This window comes from Copadichromis virginalis, linkage group LG18 (genome assembly GCF_057382275.1).
Source record: "Copadichromis virginalis isolate Kocher_CV1m ecotype Utaka linkage group LG18, C_Virginalis_male_GT1.1, whole genome shotgun sequence".
NCBI classification, from domain to species: domain Eukaryota; kingdom Metazoa; phylum Chordata; class Actinopteri; order Cichliformes; family Cichlidae; genus Copadichromis; species Copadichromis virginalis.
In genome coordinates, this window is record NC_140635.1 from 12,877,316 (window position 1) to 12,890,494 (window position 13,179).

The 13,179-nt window shown below is 36.7% G+C and overlaps 1 protein-coding gene across 2 annotated transcripts in view; it reads right to left on the reverse strand.

The window, feature by feature from the left end:
- LOC146687401 (guanine nucleotide exchange factor VAV3-like) overlaps nt 1-11,710 on the reverse strand; it is a 49,803-nt gene extending 38,093 nt beyond the window's left edge. For both annotated transcript variants that reach the window (XM_085438814.1, XM_085438813.1), the window contains exons 1-2: nt 11,354-11,710; nt 7,989-8,105 (exon numbers count right to left, since the gene is read on the reverse strand). In XM_085438814.1, the coding sequence (XP_085294940.1) occupies nt 7,989-8,105; nt 11,354-11,557 (321 nt within the window). In that variant the 5' untranslated portion in view covers nt 11,558-11,710. The remainder of the gene's footprint in view (nt 1-7,988; nt 8,106-11,353) is intronic.
- Nucleotides 11,711-13,179: the final 1,469 nt, after the last annotated feature.

Below are 13,179 nucleotides of genomic sequence, written 5' to 3' on the forward strand. Positions count from 1 at the left end.
AGTTAAGCTTTCAATTTAAGCTTTAATTATCATATGAAAGTCAGATTTAAAGCTCTGATAGATTTCCTGCTTAATAACAATACCAGCTTGCAGGGTTAACAAGCCAAATCGAAACAAATATGGGTGCTTCACATAATTAATTACTTTTATCCAAATGTTCCAGCGTGGAAACAAGATGTATCAGGGTCTAATCGCAAGCAACACTGTGTACTTCAACCAAGACAGAGGAGCTGTCACAAAAACATACAATTAAATAACTAGCCTTCTTTTACTAAATTATGTATGGATGTGTTCCCATAGCAACATAAAGGGGCAAAATGTAGCTTTTAAGAAAACACTGAGCCCATGCATTTCTTATATAACAAATATTAAGGACGAATGGGCAGTTGCCGGGTTATTCTGTGAAGGAAGACTCACACACTAAGCTGAATGCACAACTTGAGGGGTTTGTCCCAAAGGAAAAAAAATTGCCACTGTTTGGAAACATTTTTGGCTTTAGTAAAGAAAACAAACAAAAGGAAGACAACAAAAAATGGTTTCTGCTATCGAAGGTAATTCCACCATTTATTTATTTATGAACAAAGCAGGACAGCAATACCACAAAGGTAATACTACTAACCTGTTACAACACTTGGAGCACAATTTTAATAGCTGATTATATTTATAGTACAAACCTAGTGAACTATGAGTTTAGGTTATGTCGCCCTGGAGCTTACTCAGTCAATGTCTTGGGTGTGTCATTAATCACAATCTTTAATGAAGGAGCATTTTTGATGAGTTTTCCACTTGCAATTAATACGCATACAAATCTATCCCATCCCTAAAATCTATCTTTTGACATGAACGCAGCAAAGACCAATGCACAAACAAAAAGAAAGAGGCCACATGGAATTGCACAATAGATCATGTTATGACCATGTGAACAAACCTCACTTGCCCACAAGTAAAAGTTTACACTAAAACCACCAGTAAATAGCTGTAAGCCAAACTCACTGACCACTTTTAATGATGTAATGGTGTGAAGCACTGAGCATCATTTAAACGCCACATCTGTCCATCGCTTTATGTGTTTCTTGAACGCGACAGTGAGTTGTCTGGACTCAAATAGCCTACAGTTACCAGCTCTCAGTGCAATAGCGCATCTTTGGGAACTGCGGTGAAACAGAAAATTCACATTATGGATGTGCAGCTGACAAACGTGCAGCAACTCTGTGATGCTATCACGCCAAGGCTTTCCAAAATTTATGACGAATGTTGAACATGTCATCAAGAATTAAGGCAGTTCTTAAGATAAAGTCAGACCCCACCACGTACTAGCAAGGCAGTCGTTAACGTATACGTGGCAGTTACAACAGTTTCCTTCACCAAAATAAAAGTTAGCTTCATTCAATTAGATTTTTTTATTTCAATTCACACAATTATGTCGGGAAACTTCATTAAAGGTCCCTGTTAGTCAATATTAAGAAAGAAAACCCAGAGTGAAAAAGCACTTGGTGAGAACAGGTGGAAAAAGCTGCCTTGTGATAGGAATCAGTAAAATTATCAACTATTAGACTCTTCTATATGGCTGAAAGGAGAACAAACCCGCAAAAGTTAAGAAACGGGTCCCTACTAGTTAAACACCACATGATAGTAGCAAAATGTGTCAGCGCATGACACATGACAGATACACACGACACAGACGCAGCTGTTCCGAGCTGTCAGATTCACTGTTTCTTTGATTTTCATTTCTTTCTCAATTCCATCTTCTGTGGTTGTTAAATTATCTCACATCATAAAGTGAGAATTTTTTGTAACAGTTTACTCTCTAATAGCAGTCTCTGTGCACAGAAGCATTGCGCAAACTACAAGTTATTCTTTGCCTATATTTAAAAAATTTTGTATTTATTTATTTACTTTATGTGTTTTAATGTGTATCGTGAATAAAATTCAAATTATGAATGCAAAGAGGGAAAGGCTGACAGTGACAGGGAGATGAATTCTCTGGAAGGAACGTTAAACTCACACCATGTGTTACACTTTGTAATGTTCCATAAAATAGTCAAATGTGTGTCAAATTAGTACAAATGTTGTTACACTGACACCTCAAACAGTGCGTATCTGTAAGGGTGTGTGCAGAATTGCATTAAATCACTTTTGAGTTATGTGTTAACTACAGAAATACATGATCACCCTGCACATGACAAGGACATAAATACAGGTAATTCGCAGCTTTTCATCCTTAACATAAAAATGTAAACTCCTAATAATATTAATGCATGTGCAACATTGTTATCAGAAAAGTATTTGTCATATTTACTCAGAAAAAGGATTGGAAACATCACTTTAAAAAAATCACTTAAAACTGTGTAATTATATTTTTTTAAGAGGACCTGTAAAGATCAGTTCATGGACACTGATCATTATTTCTTTCCGCTGAGGTACTTGATCATTATGAGATGATTAATTTCTTAAACTTGCTGTAGTTAGTGTCAATATATAGTCTTGCCAAAGCTTACAGTGCTGTCAGAAGTCTCTACAAGTGAAACATTGCAATGTAATGCAATGTCCCAATTACGACAGAAAAGTAAAATAAATACCAGTTATCTCATTCACATCATAGTTTCTCTCTATGATAAATTATCCAGTGACAAAGCTGCAAAGTTCGCAAAGTTACATTTTTGGATTTGCAGCTAAGATAGTTATTTGGGTTAGATATAGCACCCTTTGAATCTTGAGTTTATCTCCCCTTCCTGTGTGAATAAGTCCTGTGGCTTTGGCTAAACCCAGGTGTGCTTATGACTTGAAAAGAGGCCTGTTTGTAAAGTGTACCCAGCTTTAAAAGTGCAACATTGTGATGTTTGCAGCACTGGAAATGTTTTGTTTGTTTGTTTGTTTCCCCTGCATCACTGTTTGCACTTAAAAAAAATTAGATGCCATAGTGCAGCATAACGTTCCACAATGCAAACAATTATATTGATCTCTGTGAAATTTCTTCGAAAATCTAAGACCACTGATGTAAATGTAACCCTGCTCCTGCACACTTTGTCCACATCATAGCTGGTTTACTTCTAGTGATAGTGATAGCTACTGAATACAAGATTGAAAATCTAAAGAAACATATTAAAGCCAAACTGTTTTTAGATGGATTCAGTGTAACTTGCACAAGAAAGGAGAAAGCTCTCTTGTGAATACATGAAATGAACAATCTAACACTGGTTTAAATCACATTCATTTAGTGAAGTGTAAATCCTTCTAGGCTGTCTTTTTTTAAAAACAAGTTGTTCTCACACCTGACATGTCTGAAAGCCATTTGGCTGAAGCTACATGTGAGTTGAGAAGCAAAGCCACAAGCTAAGCTGAAGACCAACCGCCTTGGTTAGTGTGGCCTATTTACGATGTCTATCGTAAATCCCCGGAGCACTGTGAAAAAGACAGAGAGCTGTAGCATCAGATAAGAAATCAAATGTTCATGTTTGCCACTCTGCAGGTGCAATGCAGTCACTTCTCTGTGAAACTTGTTCTAATTTTAGCAAGTACAAATAAATTCATCACACATTCTGCCCTGTGTTGTTTTTGAGTCCCCGAAATAAAATAGACGGTCCATCAAACTTCTGTAAATGCTCTCTTGTTTATGCAACTGCACAAAAGTAAAAAGATTGAAACTTCATAAAGGAGAAGCAACTTAGCAGTGAGGTGATTATTTGCCTCCTTACACTGGGTTTCAGTCCATTTCAGGATCCATTTAAAAAGTCTATTTCTTGTTTTTAAGACTTTCGATGGATTAGCACCACCTTCTATTATAGATCTTTTGAAAATCCACATACCAGAGATCTATGAGCCAAATGCTCTTGATATCTTCCTAGATCCAGGCTTGAAAGCAGAAGTAACAGAGCCTTTTCAGCAGGGCCCTCTAATCTTTGGAACAACCTGTTTTCACATAAGATCTGCCCAGTTTGAAACTCTTAAATCATTTAAAAACTCCTTTACACACACGCACACACACACACACACACACACACACACACACACACACACACACACACACACACACACACACACACACACACATATATATGGAGAGAGAGCGAGAGAGAGAGAGGGGGGGGGGAGAGAGAGAGAATAAACTTTGACTTTACTTGACTAGTGCAGCTGACAATGATCATTTTTCATTATTATTAACACAGAAATAACGGCACTAAATATAAAGGTGAAACTTTACATGGTGTGATGGTACTAATGGACCATACAGTGATAATCTCTACATGACAGATTTTCAGTTTGGTTAAAGGAATAGATTGACATTTCAGGAAATATATATATTTGCAATAATCAAGGTTGGGCAAGAAGATTGATACCACTGTCTAGTTTGAATGCTAAATATTAGCTTGACCCAGAAATAGGAACAGGCAGTGTGACAGTGTAGCTCTATCCAAAGGAAAAGCATGTTAAAAGACATGTTAATTTCATCGTTTTGGCAATATATATATGAAATTCATATTTCTTTTGTTTTGTGAAATTCTGTGCTGAGACAGACACCGAAGTTTAAAATGATAATTTTCCTGGTAGCAGACGGAGATTCTGATATTTCTTTCTACTTCTTTCTTTTATTTTCCAAGTTATTTGTTCAATATTTAACAGCAGAGAAACAAATACATTTTTTGGTATATTTGCAGATTATTCTGTGCAGAATTAACGTGTTACTTAATTAATTAATTACTAATGGTCACTTTAATGGTCAATTTGTAAATATATTCAGTTGTTTAAATAATAATCAAGCTGTTCCCGTCTATCACACTGTACAAAATATACATTTTTTTTATTAGCTTCCCAAAACAAAATTAAAGTCCATCAACTTTCTGAGAATGCTCTGATATTTATTTAGCCACCCCAAGGATGATTCTACGAAGATACAGCCAGAAAGAGAATGTAGTGTCGTTAACACAAATTATAATCAGGAACACATTATTGTTGAGAGTTTTTTGAGGCTTTTGGTAATTGTCAGACTTTATGGGTTATGCAAATGTAACATTTCAGAAGGGGCTACTTTAGTTTTTACCAACACTAATGTGAGCTTTGCAGAGTTAAGCATCAAAGCACACATTTAAAACGGTATTTTCGCATTCTTCAGTGTGTGATGGTACCAACTGATCACACAGTGATAATCTGTGCATGAAGGTTGCATTTCGCAAGTTAAGGTAAGAAGACCGACAGCGCTCATATTTCTAAACGCTAAATATTAGCTTAGCGCAGAACAGTGAAACAGATCGCTTGATGTAACGTCCACCTACCTACACTTAATTAATTAAATTAATAAATGTTTTATTTGTTTTTTATTAAATGATGGGCAGATATGGACATTTAAGTTTAAAACAACAATTCCCCGACAAGAATTCCAGTTATCCATATGCTATCAGCGTATTTCTTTCATAACAAAAACCTGAATGGTTTAAATCGTTTTGTGTTTTTCACATTTTTATCACACAATTTTCAAAAAATTTGCAATTGCAAAATTGATGTTTTGCAACAGATAAACACTGAAAACTGATATCGCTGAATACGATCCTGTTCGCCGATATGCCGATACCACTCAACAACACTGACACTGGCCAGAAATGAGACTGTTAACACTTTATTTTCATTTCTACAAAGATTTGAATGTAAAATATATCTGTCAAAAAGCTCAAATAATAATGTTTAGAATGTATAATAATGTATAGATACAGCAGTTCTGGGGTAGGCAGGTAAGGAATACACCATGCATAAATACGTAACATGATAATTATTTATAGTGGTAGGGAATTTTACTGACGTCTTTCGATGTTTTTAGCTTAAGCCAAACTAACAGGTTGCTAATAATATGATTATATTTTATGTGCTGACATGTGTTATCAATGTTCTTATCTTACTCTCAGGAAGAAAGTGTGAAGTTATTTCCCAAAAAGAAAAACTGCATGAACTTCGCACAAAAATAATGTTGTTTTGTGAAAATATTAATAGTAGTTTATACTGAAGGAAGAAATAAACACAATTCTTGCCCCTCTGCTTTATCTCTCTAGCCTTCAGCCTTCTACGTGCAGTCAGTTTGACTCCCTGCAGTGAAGCCTGTAGTAACTCAGCTGAGAAATGTAGGTTACAGAGCTCTCATTAGATATTCAGTGGACTAATACTCAGTCCACAGGCAGAGCTGGCACAACTCGACCCCAAGTGGATTACACTGGTTGAGATTTGAGATGTTCCTTTTTTGGATTTTTCTGTAAAAAAAAGAAGAGATTGAGCATTTCTTCTTTAGACATACAGCCCTTCATGGAGCCAATCCAACCCAACTGCTTAACCTACAGTCACCCGTATTTCTAACTGCCAATAAAAAAAAGCAATGATCTGGTGCAATCTTTATCCTCCAGAGGCTTGTTTGTTTGATGGACAACCCTTGAACATGGCTGAGATTATGCAGCCCGGCTTGGATGTAGTGTACATATTTGCAAGCCCTACCTCCCCTGTGGGATTATCAGCAGCCAGATTAACTAGAAGCTTCTTTAGAGCACAAAACACTGAACTGAAAGAAAAGAGAGCCTGAATGAGAAATTACACACACAGCTTGGTATGCACTCTCATAGTTCACGTATAACCACTTCCATTCTACAGAGGGAGGTGAATTCACTATTGCAATCATATATAGTATGCCTAAGTTATGATGTATATAAGATATATGGTATTACTTTACCAAACTAAACTCATGAGATACCGTATACATTATTTAGACACGATAAGCATTCAGGCAAAACAACTAAATGTAAAAGAAATGTAAAAAGAGACAAACAAGCCTATTTAAGCTTCAATAGACTGGCGAACTGGCCCAGGTCTGCCCTGCCTCTTGCCCCATGTCATGTCAAATAGGCTCCGGCCTTTCTGGAACAGTGAAATGGATAATGAGTTAAGAAAACGCATGGATGGATAGCACAATCTTATGTACTTCAGAGGTAAAAAAAAAAAAAACTCAGATAAAATACATTCAGCATAGATTAATACATATGCTCCAATAGTTTTATTTAAAAAAAAACAACTATAATTTTCTTCAAGCCTCTCAGTGCTTAGACAACTCATAATGCCCCCAGGTAAAATGGTGTACTTAAATAGGGAAATGTGGGAATAAGGCTCCTCAGAGTAAGTGTGCTTTCCGTGGCGAAGTGCTTTAAGCGACAGTCCGCTGAGTGGCTGCACAGAGCGCACTACAAACCCACTGACCTGGTAACGCTGTGTACACACACTGAAAACAGGTCCCACAATAACACAGCAATAAAAAGAAGTCAGCCAATCCCTTCAAAAAGCTAGGGTAGGCAAACAGCGAACGCTTTCAGACTCACACACAGAGAAGAAGCACACGTACACTATGCTTCCATCATACCTCAGACTTGTATTTTAAAGAGTTGGCAGGATTTATAGATCAATTAGGACAGAAAAACAGAGCAGGTGTGGCATCACTTACACCAAAAGTCAGCTACGAAGACAATAATGCAGTGAAACATCACAAGCGTATTGCTTGTTTTGAAAACGTTATCATCTGTTCAAGCTGTTTTGTAAAACACTGGAAAAATTATTTTGTCAATTAATTGTTCTTTGACTCTTTCTTTAAAAAAGAGATCCGTTACAGAAAATTCTCTTTTTAGACTTTTTACATAATGATTTTCTTTTTTTAGATGGATAATGTCTAAGTTTGGACAAAATCTATCATAACACTTACTCTGAACTATTACTTATGTCTAATATCTGAGCAATGGAGAAAAACTGTAAACTGGTTAACTGAGACAGACAATCTGCACAGTTATTATTACCAGTTCAAATGTAATAGTGCTGTGACATGTAATGTATTCACTCAAACTAATTTACAGACTTTTATAAATGATTCTAATAACTGTATGAAAGGCGAGAAGAATGTCATGATACATGAAATTACTGGGCTGTTTCATAGTGCAATGTTAGAAAATCATAATGACAGAAATGGGTGCTACCTTTCCAAAGTCTCGGACATCGAAGAGATCAAAGGCTTCAAATAAGTCACTCTTCTTCATCCCAAACACATCACAGCAAGAGGCCAGAAATGTCCGGATGTTTTTCAAGCACAGGAACTGCAAAGGGCAGAAACAGACTGTTATATAACATAAAAAGTTGTATGTATACAGATTTCATTTTACATTGTTTACATTTTTTGTAACTAGTTTTTGTTTAAATACATATGTGAAAACATAAAAAGTTGTTTTTAAGGTTATCTCAACCCGAACTCAGTACAAATTACAGGTTTCAAGAGGGTTTTATCTCCACAAGATTTTTAACACTCATCATAGCGAAAAACTAACACCAAAGTACAGTAATCTGACTTTTTTTTAAATAAACAATTTTACTTGGAATTATTTTGAAGAAACGGATCTTATGTTCCGAAACTGCTGACAGCACTGTTTGCGTTTTTTCCTAGAATAACAGTCGTGCTGTTTCTGAAAATACCTGTCGCTGTTGAATTAGTTACGTGGGATCTCATTTAATCTAGAGCTAGCAGACAAAAATTAAGTCAAATAAAAACTAAACTACCAACATGAGTAGATACCACAGTAACATTAAAAGTGTACTTTCCGTTGTTTGGAAAATAAAAACAAAGTCTTTAACCTCCTTTGTAATGTAAATCAAGTTTAATTTACAGCATAATTTAAAGCACCAAGAATTTAAAGTCCCTTTTCTAAACATAAAAGTAAACTACAGCCCCTACAAACTGAAAATGAAAAATGAAAGTTTTATACTGTGAAATGAAACCGCCAACTATGTTCTCTGTTGGTGTCACTTCCTATTAGGATCTTTGTGTTAGTGGGAAGACAGCAGCCAACAGGAACATTGGACATAAAGTTATGGTTTAGAATTCAAGATACTCGTCTTTGTCTAGTTTGAGCCACTTCAGTTAAAAAGAAAACGTATACAGCACTGTTAGATCGCCTCAGTTCATTTTTCCTGTCAAACACATTGCTGAGAAATGGCTGATTTAGAAACTGAATATTTAATAACTTAAGCAGTAAGTAAGGGAATTCTTGAGAACAGATAGGCTTCTTTTTATCACATCAGCTCATCATGGAGACGCCTGTAATCACTCCGCCGCCCCCAGGGGCCCTGTTTGTCTACGGAGGAAGTGCAAGAACATGATGGCTTTGCACCACCAACAGCCTCATGCTTTTGAACACAGTCACAGCCCTGGTGCACATTCTTTTATTCACATTTAGAGTAACACCCAGAATCTCTGGCTCCACGATAATAAAAATACTTTTTTAAACACCTTTTAAGTTTATTATTTTTCATTTTTCATTTTCAGTTAATAGTGGCCTGTTTGTGATTTGTTTAGCTAAGTTTACTTCCTGTTATATTTAAACTAGACTACTTTAAAAAGCTTTTACTTTGTATAACTTTGGAAGCAAATAAGAGAGGCAGTGGGTATTTGCGTATCCGATGCGTATTTGTTCATATTTGTTCATGACTGACATAGTCAAAATGGTTATGTGAATTGTTATTTGAATTTGTACCAAAACTCAGCATACAACACGGGTCTTGGGTGTAACCTTTCATCAGTGTACACTTTAGTCGTGTTCACCAGTGCCCTTGTTTCTTTTTTCGAAGATAGCCCATCAGTAGATGAGAATGAAAGAGCCATTTAAAATATGGAGCCCACTGACACACATGCCTTTTGCAACCATTGCCAAGTGGCCTACAGCTACAGGCTATGTCCATCCATTGTTTGGCCTGTTATGCCCTGGGTTTGCTTTAACTCTCTTTTAAAAAATATTAAAGAAAAGCACATAGGCACTGGTGAAGCAGATAGTGCAAAGCATAGCACATGTGCATAGTACAGTTTGTGAGACAGAGCCCAATCACTCATGCAGATCTATCACTACAAAAAAAATATCATCATGATGATCATATCATGGTGACAGCTCATTTCAACCAAACTGTATATAATTTGCTTTTAGTGCCTAACTATTTGATGTCAGCTAACAAATCATAAAATGTATTTATGTTCTTGTGTGTGTGTGTGTGTGTGTGTGTGTGTGTGTGTGTGTGTGTGTGTGTGTGTGTGTGTGTGTGTGTGTGTGTGTGTGTGTGTGTGCATCAAGTCACTGTCCTTTTATGGTGTATTATTAACGGTTTCTTTGACTTTAATCGTTCATTACTCTTTCAACTAGATGCAGAAAGATCTAATCACCTGCCTGAGTCTGCTGCTGAACAGGAAGTGCTGCTGTTACAGTAACGTAGGAGCACAGAAAACGTATAAATATATTGGTAACCACGGCAGGCTTTATTTATGTTTGTAGGCACACCTGCAAATACATATATTACACCAAGGAAGATGCTTTTAATTTAAAACATTAAATTGTTATGTTTTGTTTTATTTTATTTAACTGGCCAAGACAGTAATGCAAGAGATTTAAATAAAAATTTGCTTAAAATTGGCTTATTACACATGTCATATGCCATCAAACCAAACGGCAAGCCACTGCACAAAATGTAGTTTCCCAACTAATGGGTGGATCAAAGGCAGGATTTTATCAGATGTCTCCAGAGCCTTCAGCTCCTGAAGGGTTACTGCATGAGCAAGGAGAAGTCTATTTGGACGATTTCTTAGTGTTTCCCAAACCAGACAAGTTTCACACAAGCTAAAGAACTTTCTCTCCTATCCAGAAAAAAACAAAGATCAAGACACCAGAACAGCACACGGAAAGTGAAACATCATCTTCACAATAAAAGAAAAGGGTGAAGATATATGTCAGAGGCCACTCCACGGCTTTAGTGAAACGTATCTGTTGGACCCAAAGCCAAATAAGACAGGACACAAATAAAACGGTGTGTAACAGATGGAAATAATCTAAAGCTCGCCTTAAGCTGCAAATCCTTAGAATTTGCGGTTTTATTTTGAAAATATGGAATAACTTAAAGGGAAAATCTCACCTAAGTCTAACCTTTAATAAAACTGGAACAGGCTTCTGTACCCTAATTACTGTAGCTCCTTGCAGGCAGAACAACAAAATATAAAACGCTCTAATATAGCTTCCACCATTTCTCTTCCATGTATTTAGGAACCTTATTTAAAATTGCTACAGCTTGATCTTCTTAATAAGGAGCTGCAAATATGTCTTTGTCCACTTTCACAAATTTTTGATTAGGCGTCCTCTTTCACCAGCGGAACTACTTTGGTTCTTTACCAGTGGTTATTGGGCTAATAAACTGACTTTTCCTGGACACCACTATAGGTTTAGCTTATGGCATGTTAGTGAACGCATGAATTTGATTTCACAATATTTTTTACAAGTAATTCGTAAAGTAGCGCATAAAATGATGGATGTACCTGTGACATTTGTGGCCTGAGATTGATCTCCTTTAGGTTGATAGTGTGGGGTCTTAGGTTGTTGAGTAGCTGGCACAGCAGCACCCCGTCCCGCAGGGTTTGCGCCAGGTCGAACACCTGCGCCGTGTCCGCAGTTACCCGGTGGTTCGCAGGCAGCACGTTGCAGCTGATCAGCCACATCGCACATTGCCTCCAATACTCCATGTTGGCGAAGAGCGGAATAAACCGCAGGCCAATGTTAAATTTAAAAACTTTGTCCGCTTATGAAGTCTGTGCACGGCATGGGGAAGAAGCTGTGTCCTGAGCCATCCTCATGTCTCTTCAAACTCCAGCATCGCCTCTGGAGGACAGACGAGCCGCTACAACTTATGAAAGCTGCACAGATGGGGGTGGCTGTTCTGAAACCCCCTGTGTTTGAGTGAACTTCCTCTTCCTTATTTTGTAATCTTTCCGTTCCTAAGCGTCTTATTTTGCTTGTTTGTTTTCTTAGTTATGTCCCCTTATTTATGAAAAGAGTCATGTGCAGAATTTTACGAAAAAAAGCTGTGGAAAATCAGGTCTTTGTAAGGCGTCTGTGCTTTTAACACATGAGCAATTGTTTAATCATACGTCTGTGCAGAAATGTTCTCCTGTTCGCCACATCTTTGTGAAAGAACATTGATTCACCTTTTTTTTAAACTGTAATTTCTCTACTAAAGTTGCAGGCAACGGATAAAAATATTCTTATTTACTCATAGATTTGCTGGTTTCTTTGTATTTGAGGAACTGTCAGTGATCATTCGCATGTTTCAATTAGAGCAAGGGGCAAATCACTTGAAACAGATTTAGTTCTTCTGCCACCATAAACACCACTTGAAAAGTCAGACGACCGCAGTCAGTGCCCTATACTGGCCAGACGGCTATGCACTGATATAGGGAACAATATAAAAAGACGTGGCTTCCATTGTGCATCAAAAGTATTGGTAGGAAATTTGTCAGAACTCAATAAGCATGCGTGCAGTTATCAAGGATCGCGATTTTTATGCCGTGATAACGCCAGAGCATTTTACAACAACCTGTAGGGGGCGCCAGAAACGTACAAGCTTTCTTCAAAATCATTGTGGATTACAGCCTACTCGACATAATTGTCATTTTATGACAGTTGTGTTATTTGTAAGCCCGGGCTTTGTGGACACATATCCCTTGGCCTTATAGGTGAAAACCAAAAAGGTCCCAAAATTAAAAAGTCCCAATCAGCCACATGCACTGAAGTTCCCCTACCCAGAAGACTTGGAAATTTAAGGCTACCATGATGGATTGAGTCTAATTTACATTATGTGGAAAATTTAATATGGATAAACTGAGCAACATACACTCAACAGTCGCCTCACAACAGGCATCTCGGTGAACTGTATAAATGAATGAATACGCTAGTAGTATCATCGTTAGACTGAACTTGGATCATTGCAGTCTTTGTTCTGTGCTCTAAAGAATCACATGTAAGTAAGTGTGTGAATGAGTGTTTGGGGGGGGTGTTCAGTGGTTTGTTAGGCTATTAATATGACCTTGTAGCCTCCGGTGTTATTCTTGCTGTTTGCAATTGGTCTTGACCTTAATAACCTTTACATTTTGTTCAATAGAAAAACATTTAAATGAAATAATTAAACATTTGCAATTTCTTTTCAGTGTTTTGCAAATTCTGCGTTTTGCTGATGTTCAATAAATTAAATGTTCACTTGAATTAAATATAAACTAATTTTAAGTATTATTAATGTGTTCTTATTTTTATTATCATCATCAATGTTATTATTATTATTATTATTATTATTATTATTATTATTACTGTT